Source organism: Candida parapsilosis, contig 005504 (assembly GCF_000182765.1).
Source record: "Candida parapsilosis strain CDC317 annotated contig 005504".
In the NCBI taxonomy this organism is placed as follows: Eukaryota; Fungi; Ascomycota; class Pichiomycetes; order Serinales; family Debaryomycetaceae; genus Lodderomyces; species Lodderomyces parapsilosis.
The window spans coordinates 742,977-763,952 of NW_023503277.1; the positions used below are offsets into that span (position 1 = coordinate 742,977).

The 20,976-nt window shown below is 39.3% G+C and overlaps 13 protein-coding genes across 13 annotated transcripts; 5 read left to right on the forward strand and 8 right to left on the reverse strand. All coding sequences in view use genetic code 12, as the record gives it.

The window, feature by feature from the left end:
• Positions 1 to 100: 100 nt before the first annotated feature.
• On the forward strand, positions 101 to 1,024 carry CPAR2_603120 (uncharacterized protein; the record flags this gene model as incomplete). The annotated part of the gene is made up of 1 exon (XM_036809168.1): positions 101 to 1,024. One exon carries the CDS (start codon positions 101 to 103, stop codon positions 1,022 to 1,024), a length of 924 nt encoding a protein of 307 aa, XP_036663078.1.
• A 157-nt stretch (positions 1,025 to 1,181) lies between these two features.
• On the reverse strand, positions 1,182 to 3,296 carry CPAR2_603130 (uncharacterized protein; the record flags this gene model as incomplete). The annotated part of the gene is made up of 1 exon (XM_036809179.1): positions 1,182 to 3,296. One exon carries the CDS (start codon positions 3,294 to 3,296, stop codon positions 1,182 to 1,184), a length of 2,115 nt encoding a protein of 704 aa, XP_036663079.1.
• Positions 3,297 to 3,737: 441 nt separating this feature from the next.
• Positions 3,738 to 4,931, reverse strand: ILV5 (ketol-acid reductoisomerase; the record flags this gene model as incomplete). The annotated part of the gene is made up of 1 exon (XM_036809190.1): positions 3,738 to 4,931. The coding sequence occupies one exon, from the start codon at positions 4,929 to 4,931 to the stop codon at positions 3,738 to 3,740; it is 1,194 nt and encodes a 397-aa protein (XP_036663080.1).
• Positions 4,932 to 5,655: 724 nt separating this feature from the next.
• On the reverse strand, positions 5,656 to 6,147 carry CPAR2_603150 (glutathione peroxidase; the record flags this gene model as incomplete). The annotated part of the gene is made up of 1 exon (XM_036809201.1): positions 5,656 to 6,147. One exon carries the CDS (start codon positions 6,145 to 6,147, stop codon positions 5,656 to 5,658), a length of 492 nt encoding a protein of 163 aa, XP_036663081.1.
• A 521-nt stretch (positions 6,148 to 6,668) lies between these two features.
• Positions 6,669 to 8,171, reverse strand: CPAR2_603160 (tyrosine--tRNA ligase; the record flags this gene model as incomplete). Its single annotated transcript, XM_036809213.1, has 1 exon — positions 6,669 to 8,171. The coding sequence occupies one exon, from the start codon at positions 8,169 to 8,171 to the stop codon at positions 6,669 to 6,671; it is 1,503 nt and encodes a 500-aa protein (XP_036663082.1).
• A 110-nt stretch (positions 8,172 to 8,281) lies between these two features.
• Positions 8,282 to 10,645, forward strand: CPAR2_603170 (RNA helicase; the record flags this gene model as incomplete). Its single annotated transcript, XM_036809224.1, has 1 exon — positions 8,282 to 10,645. One exon carries the CDS (start codon positions 8,282 to 8,284, stop codon positions 10,643 to 10,645), a length of 2,364 nt encoding a protein of 787 aa, XP_036663083.1.
• CPAR2_603180 (uncharacterized protein) lies at positions 10,642 to 11,808 on the reverse strand (the record flags this gene model as incomplete). The annotated part of the gene is made up of 1 exon (XM_036809235.1): positions 10,642 to 11,808. The coding sequence occupies one exon, from the start codon at positions 11,806 to 11,808 to the stop codon at positions 10,642 to 10,644; it is 1,167 nt and encodes a 388-aa protein (XP_036663084.1).
• Positions 11,809 to 12,012: 204 nt separating this feature from the next.
• On the forward strand, positions 12,013 to 13,035 carry RIM9 (Rim9p; the record flags this gene model as incomplete). The annotated part of the gene is made up of 1 exon (XM_036809246.1): positions 12,013 to 13,035. One exon carries the CDS (start codon positions 12,013 to 12,015, stop codon positions 13,033 to 13,035), a length of 1,023 nt encoding a protein of 340 aa, XP_036663085.1.
• A 17-nt stretch (positions 13,036 to 13,052) lies between these two features.
• Positions 13,053 to 14,327, reverse strand: CPAR2_603200 (uncharacterized protein; the record flags this gene model as incomplete). The annotated part of the gene is made up of 1 exon (XM_036809257.1): positions 13,053 to 14,327. One exon carries the CDS (start codon positions 14,325 to 14,327, stop codon positions 13,053 to 13,055), a length of 1,275 nt encoding a protein of 424 aa, XP_036663086.1.
• A 485-nt stretch (positions 14,328 to 14,812) lies between these two features.
• Positions 14,813 to 16,288, forward strand: KAR5 (Kar5p; the record flags this gene model as incomplete). Its single annotated transcript, XM_036809268.1, has 1 exon — positions 14,813 to 16,288. One exon carries the CDS (start codon positions 14,813 to 14,815, stop codon positions 16,286 to 16,288), a length of 1,476 nt encoding a protein of 491 aa, XP_036663087.1.
• A 267-nt stretch (positions 16,289 to 16,555) lies between these two features.
• Positions 16,556 to 17,509, forward strand: CPAR2_603220 (uncharacterized protein; the record flags this gene model as incomplete). The annotated part of the gene is made up of 1 exon (XM_036809279.1): positions 16,556 to 17,509. One exon carries the CDS (start codon positions 16,556 to 16,558, stop codon positions 17,507 to 17,509), a length of 954 nt encoding a protein of 317 aa, XP_036663088.1.
• Positions 17,510 to 19,411, reverse strand: CPAR2_603230 (uncharacterized protein; the record flags this gene model as incomplete). The annotated part of the gene is made up of 2 exons (XM_036809290.1): positions 17,510 to 19,314; positions 19,375 to 19,411. 2 exons carry the CDS (start codon positions 19,409 to 19,411, stop codon positions 17,510 to 17,512), a joined length of 1,842 nt encoding a protein of 613 aa, XP_036663089.1.
• Positions 19,412 to 19,537: 126 nt separating this feature from the next.
• Positions 19,538 to 20,665, reverse strand: CIC1 (Cic1p; the record flags this gene model as incomplete). Its single annotated transcript, XM_036809301.1, has 1 exon — positions 19,538 to 20,665. One exon carries the CDS (start codon positions 20,663 to 20,665, stop codon positions 19,538 to 19,540), a length of 1,128 nt encoding a protein of 375 aa, XP_036663090.1.
• Positions 20,666 to 20,976: the final 311 nt, after the last annotated feature.

The following is a 20,976-nucleotide window of genomic DNA, read 5'->3' on the forward strand; positions in this document are numbered from 1 at the left end:
CTCTACTTTACTTTTTTACCCCAAAAAATAACTTCTCAGTTTACAAAGAACCCCTAAAGCCTGCTTAGATCATCGGAGCCGCTGTCACACCAAAAATTGAATGTCGAGAATACCACAAACTGCACCTATACGACAGGTGCTATACAAACAACAGAGGTTGGCACTTTTAGCAAGAGAGTCGCCGTCGTTTAGGCTGCAGTTACAATCTGACAAACGCCAGCAATTTCATCAATTTCAACAACAGCAAAAATCATTGACACCTCCTAGGCACCTCCTTCCACCGTTTCCACTGACACGTACCAATTCATGTACTCGATTTAGTATAATTCCACCACTTGGTAACAAAGGTGGCGACGATATCACTCCAGAGGAAAAACATGAACTTGAACAAAAGATGAATCTTCTGAACTTGATTGACAAATTGAAAACTCAAATCCCCAATATACTAGAACACAACTTATCAAAAGACTTGATCTCCAATAATATCTATCTCCGAATATGTCCGTCTCAATTTGATGAAAATTATTTACCAAAATTACACGGAACTATAACGTATAATAGTGCATGTAAGGCAATTACATTATTCATCACATCAATAATACTCAGCCCCCAAGTCAAGCTCCATATATCGAGCATCAAAACATCCAAAAAGCCCGACCCTCAATGCATGTTTGATACAACTACAAAAGTGTATGTTCGATGGAGCACATGCATGCCCAATTGTGAGCATTTGGGAGTTCAATCTACATCAAATGCCCATTTTGGTTCGCATAAATGGTCACATGAAGACACCAAGAAACTAATGGGTACAAATGTGTCGTTATCGGGATTGATTGGGAAATTGACAGGAGCAGTGATGGGTGTATCAAAAGAGAAACAAAAGGATTTGGAGAGGGTCATTTGTGGGGTATTTATATTCGAATTGAATGAGGATTGTAATCAGATTGTGGTGCATACGATTGAAAACATGAACATCATTGAAAGATTCGAGGAGGAACCTGCGAATGCATTGAGAGTATGTTGAGACGGGTGTGGTGTGGAGAGCAGAAGCCAAAGTCAAAGCATTGTATATAGAGCCTATATCGTCGCATGTGAATAGGAATTTACGATATAGTAATTTAGCGAGGTGTAGTTTCTCATAACTCATTATTAGGAGCGGATCCACTAAGAAGGTGTCTCTCTCATCTTGTGATGTGACCCTGAAAATGCATCTCCAATGCAGCTTGTAAAACAATCAATTTATACAAGATAACCAATTGTAGCAATATCACAATCAAAGCGAGAAGGTAACCAGGGTGCAAGATCCTTGAAATCAAAGCTTCAGTTGTTGCAGTTGTGGTGGTTGCTGTGGTTGTTGCCACCGCTTTCTTCACCTCCGCTTTTGTCTCATCAAGATCCTTTTTCTTTTTCTTTTTTGGCACAGCTTCACTTGGCCCCTCGGCATAGTCGACATGGTTTTCAACCTCCTCTTTGACCTCTTTGACCAACTCATTTAAAGTGGTTGTGGAACCGCTAACTGACAGTTTTTCAATCACTGATTTCATCCATGACTTGCCCTTCCATTCAATATATAGACTGATTAATAAATCGGTACTGTTCAGTTCACCCCAACTGAAAACGTAACGTGTCTTTACTGCAAATGCATTGCCCAGGGGTACATCAGGAGTCTGGGTTGTGGTGGTGACAACAACATAATCAGCGAGATTCATGTGCTCTATAGTTTCCGTCACTTCGCATCTTGTAGATTTGGGACCAATTGAGTAGCCCAATTGACGTCGATAACTATATTCTCTTTTCAATAATGTTGGGTCTTCAAATGAGGATTTGAATTGTGGAATCTCTGAAATTTCCAGTCCATCATGACGTTTTAAAAAATCAATTTGGAATTCTGTATTGGATCCAAATAATATGGAAAACACTACACCAAGAGGTGCGTCAATATTGGTTTCAATTAAATCTACCTCTTGGGGAAACTTGGTGTATCTGGCAGTTGTTGGTCTATGAGCATCGGGACCAAGATTTTGATATTTGGATTCCGGTTTGAGCTTTGCAACTTTCGTACGTTTGGTGCTCGATCCAAAAGCTGGTAATAGTTCACCATTTCTTGGATTTTCATCAGAGGTATCATCGTCACCTGAATCCTCTTGATCATAATTACTTTGGGCTCCTCCGGGTGTAGGCTCGTCATCGCCATCGAGCGACATAATGTAAGACTGAACCCTGGGTGACGTCATATTAGTTATTGATGCTGTATCATTGTGGCTCATCTGGGGAGAGTCAAACAGTTGCTCCTGATTTGTTCTTCCCGTTTTCCCCTTCCACACAGTAGTCATCAAATCGTAAGTCTGATCTCGTGATAAGAAGCTGGCAAACGTGTGAACAGTTCCGTCTTCCGTTTCGATGCTGATACCATTGGGGAACAATCCCGCGGTTGATCGTTTTTCAAACTTAACTATATCTTCAAATTTGAGTGCTAAATTTGTAACCCACCCTAACAAATTTGAGTTGAAGCAAAGATAGCTTTCACTAACATATGCTCTTCCTTGAAGTAAGATTTCTCGACTCAATGCACAAGAAAAATCATCCAATAAACGGTCTGTCAAGTCTAGGGAATTGAAAAGCTGATGAAACTCAACGTTCCTTTTGATAGTGGCGTATCTATATTTCGAATCTTTGTAAAATTCATCAACGTACAATCGAGTGTCATATTTACTTGTGGGAGGGGGTGTTGATAACAGTGTTGCAGGATCAAATGAATCAAATGTGCTCTCACTAACCGTTCTCTTTGATTTACGATATGCGATAATTTTGGGTGATCCTAGTTTCCGATCAAGATCATTCGAATTGTTTGACGTTGGCGACGTTGCTTGATTATTAGCATCAATATTTTGAAGATTTTTGAGGAATCGGGGTTTGTCTTTACTATCCTGATCACTGGTGGACTGTTGTGTACTTGAGTCTTTTGAAATCACTGAACTGGCATCTTCCTTTGTTGTCAACGGATTCAACGGCGTTTTGTTAAATGTGGATGTCAATGATATTGATGATCTAACACCAGTTGAACCCGCGTCTGAGTTTTCAGCTTGTTTTAGTTTGCTAATTATCTCAATCTGTTGAGCAAGCTGTCGCAGCTGTTGCTCATCTGAATTGGCCCTGTTTAGTCTTGTTGGTCTTGGATTTGTAGCTTGTGGTTGCTGCAAAGTCGAAGATTGCTCTAATGGAAGCGAATCCGTTGATGGTGGGAATGAGTAATCCCAAGCATCCTCTACATCATCTACTGGATCGATCTCAGGCATAGCAGTAGTAGTATTGCAATTTAACGTATGGTGTGATTCGTGGAATTCAACAAGTGGACCGTTTAAAAATGTGAGGCTTCCCGTATGTAAACGAAAAATGGTCCTGTACGATTGCGAAACGAGAGACATACCAAACTAAAAACAACAGCACTAACTAGCTTTTTTACAGCTCTACGCAAGCTCCTATAATATTAACGGAACACAGTGTTTATTCGACAAACCTATATGCAATGTTCCTATACAATTGTTTTCTTTGTTTGTGTGTTATTTTTTGATAAACCCATAATAAATTACTTTGAAATGATTATACAATAAAAAAATAAAAATAGTTGCTTAGAATTGAATAAAATGCAAGTCATTCATTGACCATTAAAGTGTGTGTGGAGGGGGGGGGGGTACATGTATGTGAACATGTGAGGGGAGGCAAAGCTGCTTTTATCCTTATTGGTTTTCTGGACGCAATTTTCTAACTTCCTTACCAACTTTCCAGATTTCCATGTTTCTGATAGTTTGCAATTCTTCTTCCAATCTTTCTCTGTAGTCTGGTTGTGAGTTGAAATCAAGAGATCTCTTGGTTTCAGTACCGTTTCTAACAGATTCGTACAAGTCTTCAAAGACTGGTTTCAATGCATCCTTGAATCTTGGGTACCAGTCCAAAGCACCTCTTCTAGCAGTGGTTGAACAAGCATCGTACATATAGTCCATACCGTATTTACCAATCAATGGGTACAATGATTGAGTAGCTTCTTCAACGGTTTCATTAAAAGCTTCAGATGGAGTGTGACCATTTTCTCTCAAGACTTCGTATTGAGCCAAAAACATACCGTGAATACCACCCATAAGACATCCTCTTTCACCATACAAGTCTGAGTTGACTTCTCTTTCAAAGGTGGTTTGGTAAACGTAACCGGAACCAACAGCAATGGCCATGGCAATAGCTTTTTCTTCAGCTTTTCCAGTCACATCATTCCAAACGGCATATGACGAGTTAATACCTCTACCTTCCTTGAACAAGGATCTAACGGTTCTACCTGATCCCTTTGGAGCAGCCAAGATAACATCAATGTTCTTTGGTGGTTCAACGTGAGTCAAATCCTTGAAAACAGGTGAAAACCCGTGTGAAAAGTACAAGGTTTTGCCCTCAGTCAATAAAGGCTTGATGGATTCCCAAGTTTCAGATTGAGCAGCATCTGACAACAAGTTCATAATGATGGTACCTTTTTCAACAGCTTCATTAACGTCAAACAAGTTTTCACCTGGAACCCAACCATCTTCAACAGCAGCCTTCCAAGAAGCACCATTCTTACGGACACCAAGAATAACGTTTAATCCATTGTCTCTCAAGTTCAAACCTTGACCATAACCTTGAGAACCGTAACCAATCAAAGCTAAAGTATCATTTTTGAAATAGTCCAATAATTTCTCCTTTGGCCAATCAGCTCTTTCGTGGACAACTTCTTCAGTACCACCGAAATTGATGGTTTTGACACCACGTATAGCCATCATTGGCATGGAAGCCTTGGCAATGGTGGAAGTTCTAGTAGCATTAGCCAACAATGAAAAAGTTCTCTTTGACAAAGTAGCTTTCGAGGTGGCTAATTTAGCCATACGAATGGAATTGGTTCTGAAAGACATTGTTAAAATAATAAATAGATTGTTGTCTGTTAAAAGTATATCCAATAGAAGAAAGTCTGAATAAAAGATTTGAAAGGGAGAACTGTCGGATACTTATATAGGGGTTTTTATAACGAAAATTTTTCTCTCTCCTTTGTTGAAAAATTTATGATTCATTATCCATCCTGCATATAGTTGTGTTTAATTAGTTCAGGCCCTGTACCGGAGAGAACCGATCCACTATACAAAAACCTCAACACGAATCAAATAGGATCACCGGAATAGGTAATGACTCAAAAGTACTGGACTCAGTTCTTGAACATGTCAGTATCATTCCACAAAAGTGTAATCTTGTGCAACGCCTGTGTAGGAGTACAGCTATCAGATGGGCTATAAACGGCCAGTTGTGATAGTAGCGACAACGGGCAACACGAATAGATTCGGCTTCTCGTGCCAGAAAATAGCTTTGCTCGATCAGATTTCTGCTCTTCCATTGTAAGAAAATTGTGGATAGTTGATTGATCTTGATTGAGTTATGAGTTGCTAGTTGATTCATTCGCACGGCGTAGTTGCGCTTGCGAAACAGGCAACAACATCCATCTCACATATCTGCTTCTCTTCTAAAACCAATACACACTATTAACTAGCTGTGATTACTGCTGAAGACATAAAGTACTTACTAATAAACTCAATTACAAATTAAACTATTAAGGCTATATAATTAATCAAATCAACATTCAACAAATCACTTGTTATTCTTCAACAAGTTTTCAATCTTTGGTGCAATATCCGCTGGCTTGGCCAATGAACTAAATCTCTCAACAACATTTCCGTTCTGATCAATCAAAAATTTTTCAAAATTCCATTTGATTCTGGTCAATCCTAATAAACCTGACTTCTGGCTCTTCAAGTATTGATAAACTGGTGAGGCATTGTTACCATTGACATCAACCTTGGCTAAAACGGGGAATGTAACACCATAATTCAACTTGCAAAAAGATCCAATCTCCTCATTTGAACCCGGTTCTTGGTTTCCAAATTGGTTGCATGGAAAGCCCAAAATTTGAACTGGTTTACCTTCAAACTCTTTGTTCAACTTCTCGAGCCCTTCGTATTGAGGAGTAAAGCCACATTTTGAAGCAACATTGACAATAAGGACAACTTTACCCTTCAATTCTGAAAACGGGTATGGGTTTCCTTTGCTATCGAGTGGGGTTAAGTCGTAGAACTTGGACATAATGCGTTTAATACTTGAACGGTAACTCAATGTGTAAGTGAAAAGGGGGTGTGGGTGGGATTGTAAACTTCTTTATATATACGAGATAAAAAAAAAAAAAAAGAAGCGGAATAATTTTGAGTCTTTAAAGTATAGTTGCTACCAGGGGGGGGGCGAGGAATGATACGGTGATACATCCCCCTAGAAGCAATACCTTATAGAGGTACTAATACGATTAGTCATGAAGTAGAGGATCTAGAATATGTCTTACTATTTGTCATACTCTCTTTCGTAAACGCTGAGGCTGTGCCTATGTGCGCGGGGGGTTGTCTCTTTATTACTCCCTTTTTGGGTGATAATACTCACGGTCATTCCTGAAAAAGTTAACCCCGAAGAGAGAAAAACAGGTTTATTATCATTTTTGTGTGATGCTCCTCTCTAACCTCGGCCTAATTCAAACCAGTTTCATTACACCAATTCTCTTTTCAAATTTCAATGTAAATTTCGATCCAATTCTATATACAAGAGTATGAGTATCCGACCTATACAAATTCAACAACGTAGTAGTTTTGTTTTCCAATCCTCAATAACATCAACTTACCATCCACCAAGTGATGATCTTTATCAAATAATACCACATCTTCGGGGTCTTCCACTTGATTTCTGTCCAAGCCCAAGTATACACCTCCTGACTTTATCAATCTTCTCGTTTCACTCTTAGACTTACCAGTGATATCAGCAATCAATGTACTCAACTTTATGTCATGACATTTACTTAACGGAAACTTGTACAATATGCCTGACCTTTTGAAATTTTCAATCAACTTGTCTGCATTTACATGATCATTAAAAGGTTGGTCTGGAGTTGGGAACAAGAATCCTGTAATGTATGCCATTTCGTCACCAACACCTACGCCATGCACTAAATCCACCACTTCTCTTGCCAACACCCTTTGGGCTATACGCAATCCTGGATCATTTTGATGTTTGGGGAGTAGTTCGCCTTCGATAACATTCAACGGTAATAACGTAAACACCTTGAGTAATTTGCTAACCATGTCATCCGGTACGTTGATAAAGAATTGGTACAACTGATATGGCGTGGTCAAGTGTGGGTCGATAAAGACGGCATTTCCAGCAGACTTGCCAAATTTTTCCCCTGACGGTGTTGTCAATAATGGAACAGTTACACCAAATGCTTCACGAGTCTTTTCGTCTTGCTTTTTCAATCGTGAAATGAGGTCAATACCTGCAGTGATGTTGCCCCATTGATCGTTTCCGCCAACTTGCATGTTGACCTTTTCATCTTTGTACAAATGGTAAAAGTCATATGCTTGTAGAATTTGATAAGTAAACTCATTAAATCCTATTCCGCCACCTTCTAATCGTGACAGAATTGAATCTCGAGCCAACATTGCACTGACTCTAATGTGACGACCATAAGTTGCCAAAAAATCCAACATCTTAACATCCTTCCACCACGTTTCATTATTGACACTGTTGCTTTTACCAATGGCTTTATTCATGGGGAATTGTCTTGATTTGGCATATTCAATACCATTGGATAAAAATGTAGTGATTTGTTTCTGGATTTTACCAACGTTGTTCTCAACTTCACTTACGTTTAACGCAGTTCTTTCGGTAGATCTTCCACTGGGGTCCCCTACTTGACCAGTTGCACCACCTACTAAACCATATACATCACTGCCATTGATTTTGAAATGTAGTAGCACCATCAATGGTAATAAATTTCCCAAATGTAAACTTGGTGCGGTTGGATCAGCACCACAATAAAGTTTGAACTTTGAGATATTGTTCCGTGTGGTTATAGTAAATAGTTTGTCATCGGTCAATGATTCAATTAAATGTCTTGATTGTAAGTAGCTGATCAACGATGTATCCGGGCTAGTCTCGGGAGTTATGTCCTTTCCCTCTGTTAATTCATATACTGTAGGAATTACAGTCACCGTATCTCTGGGTAAAGTTGACGATGAGTTGAGTCTAATTTGTCGGCGTAATTGTTGTCTTAGTGTAGTTCTCAACATATCACTTTGGTGTTTCGAAATGTCTAGAAATCTATCAATTTTTGTTTTCTTTTTATTTTTCATTTTTCATTTTCGCATCTCTTTTTATCTGCAAGAGGTACACCTGTAACATGGACAACCAAGCCAATGGCTCAAGCCAGGATCTTGTCAAAAAGAGGAAGAGAAAGAGAAGTAAGGGATCGAAAGCAAAGGGGAATGAGAGTGTTTCGCCAGAAGTTGAGGTACTACCCGCCAACTCCTCTCAGAACAAGAAGATCAAATTCAATGATCTCGATGAGGTTGCAACTACCAATAGCATTGCCCCAGGACCCAAGGTTGAGACTATTGAGGAACCTGTCTATGAAGAGTCTTCCACATTAAAGGCGGATGGAGCTGCGCCAAAAATTACTCCTAAAGGTAAGTCTACAGTTGTCAAATACGTTGATGAGGAAGATTCAGACTCTGATGATGCAAACAATTTCAATATCCTGCGATCCTCGCTACAACTATCAGATAGAGCAAGGGAGCTACTAAACGTACGGCGAAATTTGCCTATATACCATCACAAAGAAAAGATCACTCAATTTGTATCGGAAAATCAAGTGACAATAATCATTGGTGAAACTGGTTCCGGAAAATCAACACAGATACCGCAGTTTCTCATTCCTGAGAACAGCAAAGCGATTGCTGTCACCCAGCCAAGAAGGGTTGCGGCAGCGTCGTTAGCTGCTAGAGTTAGTGAAGAGTATGGATGCAAATTGGGCACAGACGTTGGATACCAAGTCCGATTCACCAATATGAGCAACCACAGAACCAAATTGAAATACCTCACCGATGGTATGCTCTTGAGAGAAATTATGTTGGACAGGGAGTTGAAAAAATACACCACAGTCATTTTGGATGAAGCGCATGAAAGGACGATTTTAACTGATTTAATTATGGGGTTTTTGAAATCGTTGATTGTTTCTGGTGCTCGTAAAGACCTCAAAGTTATTGTAATGTCAGCAACATTGAATGCAGAGCTATTTAGCCGTTTTTTCAATAATGCTCCTATTTTGTACGTCGAAGGAAAGATGTACCCAGTGACGCAAATGTACGTTACTGGCGAAAGTAATGAGGACATTGTTGATTGTGTTATTCGTTCAATTATTAAAGTGAATATAACTGAGCCTGAAGGTGATGTTTTGTGCTTTCTAGCAGGACAGGAAGAAATCGACAACTGTGTCAAATCATTGGAACAGTTGGCGCCTCAATTACCCCGAGAAGCACCATTGATTGTCCCATTACCCTTGTATGCTGCCTTGAGTCCCCATCAGCAGCTGAAAATTTTTGAAAAATTACCCAAGGGACGTAGAAAAGTAATTTTGGCGACAAACATTGCTGAAACGTCAATCACCGTCCCCGGTGTCAAGTATGTCATTGATTCGGGGTTGAGGAAAGTCAAAATTTGGAAACACAATTTGGGATTATCCACTTTACTCACAACTCCAATCTCACAAGCTTCCGCTAGGCAACGAGCTGGTAGGGCTGGAAGAGAATGTGCAGGAAAGGTATTTCGATTGTACCAGGAAAGTGAATATTTGAGTTTACCTAAACAGCAAGAATCTGAAATCAAAAGAAATGATATCATCTTGCCGATATTGACGTTGAAGAAGCTAGGTATAGATGATTTGTTGAACTGGACGTGGCTCGAAGACCCAGGACAAGAACTGATTTTGAGTGCTTTAAACACATTGTATACGTTAGGTGCGTTGAATGACGCCGGAAAGATTACTAATCTCGGGTACAAAATGAGTGTGTTGCCTTTACCGCCACAATTGTCAGTAGTTTTAATAAGTGCTACTGAGTTGGGTTGCTTAGCTCCAGTGATTGACATAGTCTCTTGTTTGTCAGTTGATAATTTGATCTTGAATGTATCTGGGGAGCAACGAGATGAAATAAATTTTAAACGAAGATCTTATTGCCCAAAGGGAAACACTAACGGTGATTTGATTGCATTGTATGAGTTTTATCAATCGTTTCAATCCTTGGGTAAAGAATGGTGTCAAGAAATGATGTTTAGTTACAAGGGGTTTAAAAATGTGCTGAAAATAAAGAATCAGTTGAAAGAGTATATGTTGGCTACTGTCAAACAAGATGACAGCATCCTGGAGAATGAAAAAGATAAACAAATGGCAAAACTTCGCTCGCAGTTTGAAGATGGAGATGAAGTTTTAGACATTCCTGCCATTTTAAAATCTTTTTTGAAAGGATTCATTACAAACACAGCTGTCGGAATGCCAGATAGATCGTTCAGAACGTTCAACAGCGGTCAGTTGATTAGCATACATCCATCATCTGTATTGTTTGGGAAATCAAATCTAGATGCAATCATGTATATTGAATACGTCTTTACTACAAAGGGGTATGCAAGAAACTGTTCAGCGATTGAATTATCATGGTTGCAAGAAGTAGCCCCACACGTTATTGGTGGCAACAAAGTGAACATCAATTAAAGTTTCAAAACATCCTTAACCGCGTCAATAACGGTGTTGAAAACCTTGCTGTTGGCAGCAATAACACCCTTGGAGTTCAAGTATCTACCCTTACTGAAATCCAATGTAGTACCGTGAATGTCACCCACTTTACCACCTGCTTCGTACACCAACACATTTCCAGCTGCATGATCCCAGATCTTTTCTCTATATGTATCATCTATAGGTAAACGTAAATAGATGTCAGCTTGACCGCTGGCTAATAGACAATATTTCACTTGTGAATCCAAATTAATCGTTTGTTTAGAAACTGTGCTTTGATCAAATCCAATCTTGTCCTTGATTTGGGCTTGTGTTGAGTGAGAAGAGTGGCCCTTTTCAACACCTTCCACGACTTTTAAAACATTGGGAGACTCACGTTCTGACATATGTATACGTTGTTGTTGATCTAATGGTTTGAATCCAGTTATGAACAAATCGGAATAGTACGAGCCTTGACCTGCTATGGCCAGGTACAATCCGCCAACAGTTCCGTGGTGATTCTCATTTGATTCCACGTATTGAGCCAAGTTGGGGCATCCAATGACTCCAAGAACAACTTTACCTTGATCAATCAATGCCAAACAGACTGCGAATTGGTCACCTCTAAGAAACCCCTTTGTACCATCAATAGGGTCCAATGCCCAAAATCTGCCCTTTGCACCACCTTCGGAGTTTCCATAATCAATACTTTTAAAAACTAATTCCTCACTAGATATATCCCCAATCACATCGTCGTACTCACTAGTCTCTTGTTGCACTTTGGTGATCAAATTCAACACTTCAGAAGAGAGCTTGGCATTGTCTTGCAAATCCTGCGAGTCTTCCTCACCGACAATCTCGTCATCGGGGAAATTCAACTTTATAGCGTTATTGATAATCGCCTGGCTTGCAAAGTCTCCAATTGTAACTGGTGATTTGTCCTCTTTAGTAATTGTTCCTGATTTAGCCTGCAGGATTGAATCACTTAATTGTTTGGTCAATATCGATGCTCGCTTGACAGCAAGTGTGGCAACTTGGAGTTCCTTGTAATAAGGCGGGGTTTTTGATGACATGGTGAAACAGCGGATGAAATTGAACTTCTTGAAAGATAGTAGAGCTATCACTATGACTGTGATGTAGATAAGGTACTTGCTTCTATGCATTTATCGTTTGTTGAAAAAATTGACAATCAAAAAAATGAAAATCATACAGATGACACAAAAAAAGTGCCTGAGCTCGAATCAACCACTTCTTTCAACACAACTAGAACCAAACTAACACCTCGCGCGCCAACTTGATCACACTTCCATTCGGTACATGCCAACAACCACTCTTTATTTGACCACTCCCGTTTTTCCACTCCAATAATGTACAAGGCTCTCCTTGCTTTGCTCATATTGTGCACCGTTTGTTGGGTCATTCAGCTACTACCGGTCATTTCAGTTCCACTTACTTCCCCTGGAGGTAACATCTATCTTTCACATTTCGAGAATGTAAAATTTGGAGTGTTTGGCATATGTGATACCCAAGCTGGGAGATGTAGTAGCCCCAAAATAGGCTACCCGTCGTCAAATAGCTCCTTCTATGACTTGGCAAACGATGTCAGTAGAAGTTTCAGTGGGGTTGTCCTACCGTCTTATGTTAGATACACAATATCAAAACTATTGGTGGTCCATGTTGTTGCGTTTTGCTTTTCAAGTTTATTGTTGATTGTCATCTTTATGTTGTATGCTTTGGAAAGCTGGGACAGAATGAAAGATCGAATGGAACTGGGAAAACGAAAGAGTGAAGTGAATCCATTAAGAAACGAAAGAGAAGAGGAAAATCATGGACATGTTGAGTTTGATGATGATGAAGATGAAGCCCATATAAATACAGTTGAAAATCGTAAAGAGGAACGAGATTTGAGCCCTTATTTGAATATAATGTTAATCCTTACTATATTTTCCGTGTTAACGACATTGCTAGCGTTTTTGGCTGACATTTTGTTATTTGTTCCTAGATTGAGTTACCTAGGGTGGATGCAGTTATTGCCCATTGTTTCAATGGCATTGATCACTTCGATGTTGTGCTTTATTAAGAGGTCGATATCGAGTAGGAAATTTTTTGAAAACTACGACCACCCATATGCTAATGACGAGATGAAGATATTACGAAACAGAGCTATGGAGCACTCATGGAATGACACTTCGAGTGATGATGGGTTTGTTGTGTACACTGATGGGTTTTACACAAGGAATGAAGGAGAAGGTGATGAGACCAGGGATCGAAACCATTCAACTAGCTCATTTAGAAGTGGCATACGACGCAGCAATCAACGGCCAAGCGAGGATTATTCAGTAAATTCTAGCAGGGGTTCTATTGAACTTGACAATCTACGATTGAGCTAACATATATACATTACTTATTAAATACCTTTGTTAAGCGCAGTTATGACCTCCGGATCTCTGTTGTAATCTTTGATGACCCTCTCTTTTAAAAGCGGGTTCAATTTGATACCGTTTTTTGTCAAGAAACGTATAAACTGGGTGGTGACTAGTTCTGATGTCGTTAACTGGCGCAATTTGGCATATAGTTCATATTGCTTCTCTTGAAGTAGGTTGGGGGTTTTCTTTAGTAGCGACACTAGCTTTATCAATTCATTGACATCCCTTACTGTTTGAATGAGTAGTTTGAAAGCATGTTCGCTCAACTCACGGTGATGTATTACGGATTTTAAAAACGTCAATTCTCGTAAAGTAGTTACTGGATCTTGAAATTTGTAGGTTTCAAGAAAACTGTCGACTGTCTTTTGCGATGGGCAGGCTGACCCATCTATAAGTTCCTGGATTAATCTTGTGGCAAGCTCTCTATTATTGGCAATAATTGCGAAAGCTAATCGATCTTTAATGTCATGCTGCAATGTTCGCAACACTCTCGGATGCAAATCAATAACTGTACAAGCCAATTGGTTCAACGAGGACCCACTAACACCAACTTCGCTAGATAACAAAGTCACGCGGGTCAACAACTCCTTTGCACCTTGAAATGTGAACAATGGAACCTTCGAGATGATGAACGATAAATACTCTTCGAGAGACTCGAGATTATCGATTGTACTCAAAACCACGTTCGAAGCTGATTCAACTGTAAATAAACCCTTGATTTCTGATGGTTGCACTGTTCCCTTCTTGATTGATGTAGAATTCTTAATGGCTCTTGATTTGTTGAAAAATTCGTCCAACGATGTACGCTTCCAAAGGCCCAAATACTTGGCATCTACTTTGGGATAGCCTTCATTGACAGGCTCGATATCTTTTAAATCTTTGATTTGCTTGTTATATATTTCTTTCCAACTAAGAAGTATGCTCGAGTATGGAAATACAACAGGAGGTACCTCCTGATCCTTGACACTTTGAATGGCATAGTCCTCGTCACCATATAAATGCTTATTCCTTGAGAGAATGGATATCAATACATCATTTGTATTCAATTTAGTTACTAAATCGGCAACCTCCTCAGGGTTTATAATTTCATGATGAACTTTATCAATGTTGGAAACATCTGGTTGATTTGGAATGGCGTCAAAGTTCTCCTTGGGACTCAATTTTTCTGATTCAAAGACATGTTTGTTCTCGTTGGGAGTAAACAGGATCGTAGTGTACCTTCTAGGTAGTTGTCGTATTAGTCTTCTTGTAAGCATTAGTGGATGGGTTCTTGAAAAGTTGAAAATTTTTGGCAGAAGCGATATTTTTGAAATCGAGTTTGAAACTCACACAAATGTTGTAGAATACACCACACACAAGGCTATCTAAATTATCATTGATGTTTAATGTAACATAGAAGAGGAGAGTCTCAATCATGAGCTGTCGATATAGATGCTCCTACACCTAGCTGCGCAATGTTATCAGCTGGGTAGCTATTGAGCGAGATCATGAGTCAATCTTCAGACACACCAATGGTCAAGGGTGTCTTACCATTGCTTGCTCGAATAATCTTGTTCACATTTCCGTCACTTCGGTGACAGCTCCTTGTTTTGGCTTTGGTAATTCTTGATTTCGTTGTGTAAGTCCTGGATGGGATGAGTATTGATGTTTCAAATCTGTTTCAGGTGTTGAAATAGATATTATAAAACAAAAGTGGTGTCCATATAAGTCAAAGTTGCTCAGTTGGTCGGGGAGGCAGGTAATGAAGACATCTACAAGTGTATTTCTTTGGGGTCAAGCTATTGCAAAAGGGCTTTCATTGAGCGGGAGATTTAACTACTTAAATGCTCTCCCTGCTTTAGAGATTTGGAAAGATGATTGCAGTAGACAGGCTCTTCTGTCGATACTACCGCAATGTTTAGATGGAATAGAAACAATAACCTCCTCTCAGCAAAAAGAGGTGGCTTTGGAGTTGTCAATATGTGAGTTGGAAAATGCCGGAATTGAATATCCACTCGATTGCAATCACCAAATTCGGCATAGAAACATTGACAAGTGCATTCAATTTTTGGAGAAGTCACCCCAGTTCTGGACTAGTTATAGTGGTAATTATAGGAGTGTAAAAGAGGTATGTCATCAAGTCAGCTTGCCGTTGAAAAAGGAGCAAATTGTTGAAATTTACAACAACGTGACGAATCTATTTCAGTCTGTTTTGAATGATTTGTTGGAGTCCCAAGCCGACGAAAAAGAGGTTCAAACGCAGTTGAAGAAAAGGTTTGAAGCAATGCTCAATTTGATTGACGAAATAATGGAAGAGAGGAAAGAGGCTGCAAATTCCGTGAATCAAACGTTCAATGTCTTTTACGAGAATTTTGAATTGTCATTGAACAATGCGCTCATTATCATAAGAGAATCGTACCATGGTGTAAACACTAATTTAAATGAAATTGAGCGTCATATCAAGTATTTCACAAAAGAATTGCACAATATAAATGAGTTGATTCGAGAGAATCAAATACAGTTGAAACAACAGCAGGACGACTTGCAAAAGGGTAATAACATTCTTTTAAACCAGCAAAATCTTGCGCTTGAAAGGATGAAGGGAATTAACGAATACGCTATGGAGTTGCGGGAGTCTACAAGAGGCCAGTTTGAATCCATGGAGAGAGAGTTGCAATTTTCTGCTTTCAAGATTCAGTCAATCAATGCATTAATAAACCACAATGTTGACGATTTGCAGGTACAAAGACGGGCTATAAATCAACAGACTGAAACAATACTAAACCAAATTTCAGAAGCGTTTGTTCTGTACTTGAACGCATCGGGACAAAAAGTAGTAGTCTCATTTGAGTCATCATTGAATGACTCATTGGTTGCTATAGAAAAGAGACTAGAGCAATCTGTGGTATCTATTGAACTATTCGAAAGTCGAGTGGGAAACTTTATAAGTAAAGCCAATAATGCCACGGAATACATTATGAATGTGATCCCGAATTTTGCTTATGGGGTGATGAGCTACGCATCGGATAAGTACCTTTCAATGAAGATGGTGTTTTCTCGAGCTTACGCGATTATGATGTTCTTGGTGGTTGTTGTTGTCTTTTTGGTCACAAAACCTATGATTCATTTCATATGGAAATTGTTGGGGAAATCATTCACCGTGCTCTTTCCCTTGATATTAGGAGTGGTTGCAGCGATCTTTACTGTGGAGCTTATACGGGTATTGAGCAATGTTTGATGCTTCGAACTGAATGCTTTTGTTTCTCGTACAATGAACATCCTTCGCACTGAGTAATCATTTTCGTAGCCTCGTCTGCTCCTGTGTAAAAGAACACTCGATTACCACAGAATCAACTTTTGCCAATTCCTTATAATAATTTACATCTTCAGTCATGCATTCCCCAGCCATGCTCACAACATGTTGTATCCATACCTATACAGTGTCCTCCTCTTAGTCACATTCACTCTAGTCAAACTAGTTTATACTCATCCCCTAGAGAATGAGATGTATTTTGGTTTGCAAGAGAGAAATGTGTACCCCATCGACCCAGAAATATACTCCAACTTGTATACCTATGCCCACTTGATCGACATCTCGTATTGCATATCTGAAGTCCATGGAATAGATCCGCCATTCAAGTGTGACTTGAACTGTGAAAAACGTTTTCCCAACATGACATTGGTTTATCAATGGTACTTTCCTGAATCTGTAACTGGGTATATAGCAACCACGTACGACAACATCTTCAATTACAATATTGCCAAGCCCAAGAAGACCATAATCATATCACTTAGAGGTACAAGATCAATTTTTGATACCTACGCGGATATGAAAGTGGATATGATACACTATTCAAATCTCGGAATAAACTTGCCATCGTGTGGAAGTGGATGCAAAGTCCACAATGGGTTCTACAATTACTTTGCAACAGCATTGAACAATATCAATCAATACGTGGTTGATGAAATTGACGAAGACGATTACGAGTTGATTATTTTAGGTCATTCTTTGGGTGGAAGTGTTGCATTATTATTGGGCTTGCACTATCTCGATGTAGGGTACGACAAGATGACTTTGGTCACCATGGGACAGCCACTTACAGGCAACTTTGACTTTGTGAATTGGGCAGATAAAGCATTAGGTAGTCACAATGGTCTTAAGCATGACAGTTTCGATAGAAAGTTTTTACGAATAATTCATAAGAATGATGTGATCACTACGATACCTAGAAGTCGAAATCCGTTTATTCAATACCAACAATTTAAGAATCAAATCTACTTGAATTGCTCAACTTCAAATGCGAGACCACAATTGAGTCAAGTGTTTGATTGTGTTGATGGTGCCAATCAAAATTGTATTGCAAATGATTTCTTTTATTTTGCATTCGACAGACGAGACTATTTACAGGCTCATATCACATACTTTAGAAGGATGGGGCTTTGTGGGGTGATGAAGTAGCTACCGGCTAAATCCAAATCGTGGCTGGTCCTCGTCATCGTCATCATCATCATCATCATCATCATCATCGTCGTCGTCGTCGTCGTCATCTAGGTCATCCTTGTTAATGGGTTGATTTCGGCGTCTTCTTGCCCTATCAGCACTTAAGTTTGCTTGGCTGGTGGAAAACGATTGGGTGGTGGATTCCTCGTTACCACCTTCGGATTCCTCTTCAGAAACAAACAAGTTAGGCTCGTACCCACGTACATCGCTCATTACACCATTGAAATCTTCATCCATGGCAGTGTGTTTTTGTTTTTGTTTCGATTTTTGTTTCAGTTTTGGTAGTAGCATGTTGGTAGTTTCTTCAATAACCATATCAATGTGTGGGCGTGATTTCTGTCTCTTCATCGGCACACTTTTGACAAACTTTTTGAAATTCTTGCCTTTAGTCGTAGCAACGGTATTGTTTTCCCTTCGCCTTCTTCTGATCGGCACATCAACAACTTCAACAATGGCCAAATTTGTCAAATTTTCAGCAATTCCTTCAGAATCCTCCAGTATTCCCAATTCCTTTTCCCATAATTCCTTTGTTTTTTCTTTGGTTTGCATCACTGCGTCAGCAAATGACACTTTGGGAGCAAATTTGGGGATTTTTGGAGCCTTGTGAGACGTAAAGGACTCGCTTCGCCTTTTCCTAGAATTTGTGGGAGCATCATCGATAGGTTCTGGAGATGCAGGTGTTAACTCTGGTGATGGAGGTTTACAATTGGTTTTTTCCGTCTCAATGAGTTTAGGTGCAGCGAGTTTTGGAACTAATTTGCCAATACTGGGTTTGGTATCTTCATTCTTGGGCGAATCTTCTTGTCTCTCAACTGCTGGAATTGATGTGGCACTTGGTGAAAAGAAATGAAGCTTGTCAACTTTTTCGTACCTCCGTCGTTTTCGGGGACTCAGTTGTGTTTCTGTCGACAATGCTCTCTTTTGTGACTGCTCCATCACTCTGTTTGTAGGTAGCGAGTCCAAAGTTTTCGATACAACTCTATTCCAAAGATCTGCTTGATGCACTGCTTGGAATCCAAACACATCGAATGAATTAATCAAAATGAACCGGTCTGTACCCACGTGTGATTGTATTTCCTCTTCTGTCTTTTCCACTACGGTTGCATCCAACCATTCAATGGGCTCAAATGATATCAATTTTGTATCGAGAAGTTTCCTTCTAGGCTCGGGCAAGTATGCACTGTTTTCATTGGGAAGATATAAAGAATAATCACAATTGAGCAACCACTTGTCCACATTATTGGGCTTTCTAAGCACCGTTTTGGCCCAATAGTCATTGACTATAGGTATCCCTTTGACTACAGCGTTTTTGAAATGAGCCAGGTTGGGCATTGCTTGAGTTGTGTAGAAATGAGTAGCATCATGTAAATTGTCAACATATGTAAAATCTACACCGGATCGTTTCAAGTCTTTGATAGTATCATCCTCAGTGTCAATGAATACCTTAACATGCACCCATTCAATAGTAATTGGGGAATCATTCAATTGCGTGTCCGAATCAGGCTCCACTTGTATGGTGATTTTTGAGCTGTTTGTATAATCGATCTCCTTCGGTCGTTCTCCTTTGCTTAGCCGTAATATGGCCCCACTTACATTGGTCTTTGCCCGGGATAGAATGCATAGGCTCAATGGTGTCTTTAGTGATGCTGGTCCCACCACAAGTTCCAACAACTCTCTTGCAGATTTACGCGAATTAAACACGAAATCTAATTGATCATTTCGACCTACTTTGTAATTCTTTTCGGGGAATAGGATGCGGTAATCTTTGATTCAATTGTTAATATATGTTCCCAAATGGCCTTCCCTTCTGAGCTGGTACTTACCACCATGGGGGTCTCCCTTGTGGTGCACAATCCACATTGTATAGATAGGTGTTTATATGAAAGTACAATTCCTTTTTTTCTTTCATAATTTTTCAGGGTCTCATAATAGGAAACCTACAAAGCTTCTAATACACTCAGCTGGCAATAGCTCCATACATTTCATCTACTTTCTAGATTTACTTACTTTTCCTTTAGCTACAATCTTTCTCTTTTTCTCTCCTAGCTTTTTACCAATGATTTTGGCAACAGTCTCTGCATCTCCCAATTCTAACAATCCCTTTTCAAAAGCTGAAAGCTCATCTCCATTAGATGTCTCCTCTTTCTTAGTCTCAACTAGTATATCACCTTCATCGTACAACTTATCTGTGTAATATAATGGCAATGCAGGAGAATTCGGTGTCTTTAACATAATTGACTTGATGGTATTGAGATCAAAGCTCGATGCGACAGCATTTATATTCTTGTTCAAATCATCGAGTGTGAAATCGTCATTAATGTACCCAATCTTGATAGATACAGTTGTTCCTTGTGGTGGCAAATAACTCGTGCTCGACAACAACTTTTCCAATTGGTTTGATAATGTCGTCAACGACAATTCCTTATTATTTGTTGAGGTGGTGACTCTCAAAGGAAGTGGGTATTTGCTTGATTCGTAGAAAATCTTACCCAACGAGTTTGGCATGGTGTTAAGCACGGCATCGTCTACAAAAAACAGATCATAGGTGGATTGCAACTCGCGTCTCTTTTCAAATGGTTTATATTCAGTTTTGATTGATTGTAAAGGTATAATCTGTGAAATTGTGGGCAAGTTTGCTTCTTCAATCTTTTCAATCTCTTGGTCGGACTTGACAAGTTGATCACGAATTATCAAGCAGGATTTTAATGATTTGTCATTGATAGATTTGAATAACTTGATGGTTTTTGGTTTGAATTGAGGTTTTGAACTGAAGAACTTTTTTGACTCAACAATAAGTGTCAATGTTGAATCATCCGGGTCATCATCATCGAACAATTGAGATTTGGAGGAAGCGTTTTGAGATTCTTCTTCTTCTTTTCTGGTCTTTTCCCTCTCAATAAAGCCCTTGATCTCGGATATTGCTTTATCAGTGATCTTGTTACTTATTATTGATGATAATTTGTCCTGTTTTGATGCATGTGCCTCTTCTACATCTGTCTTTGCACCCTTCTTTGTAACTACCTTTGTTGACTTTTCTGGTTTGGTAATTTTACTTGGGCCTTTTACCTTGTTTACCACGGGTGAAGCAGGACCTTTGGATCTAGTTCTAGCCATATTTTTGTCGATTTATTTGTATCTGTTGGATCCGATGAGATGTGATTTTGATTTTTCAAGTCTCTCATCTCATGGCAGAAAAAAAAAAAAAAATGTATGAGAATTAGAGAACCTGCATATAGAGAGAATGTATAAGGACATTAATCCTTCTTTATAAACTTTGGCGGGTAAGCTTAAAAAAATGCATATTGACAAAAGAGGATGGAGCTACAAAGTCGCTATCGTTTCCTTGTACTTGGACAGTTTTGTACGACCTGAGATGAGGTGAACACAATGGATAATACAGTTGAACAATAAAAACATCCAATTTT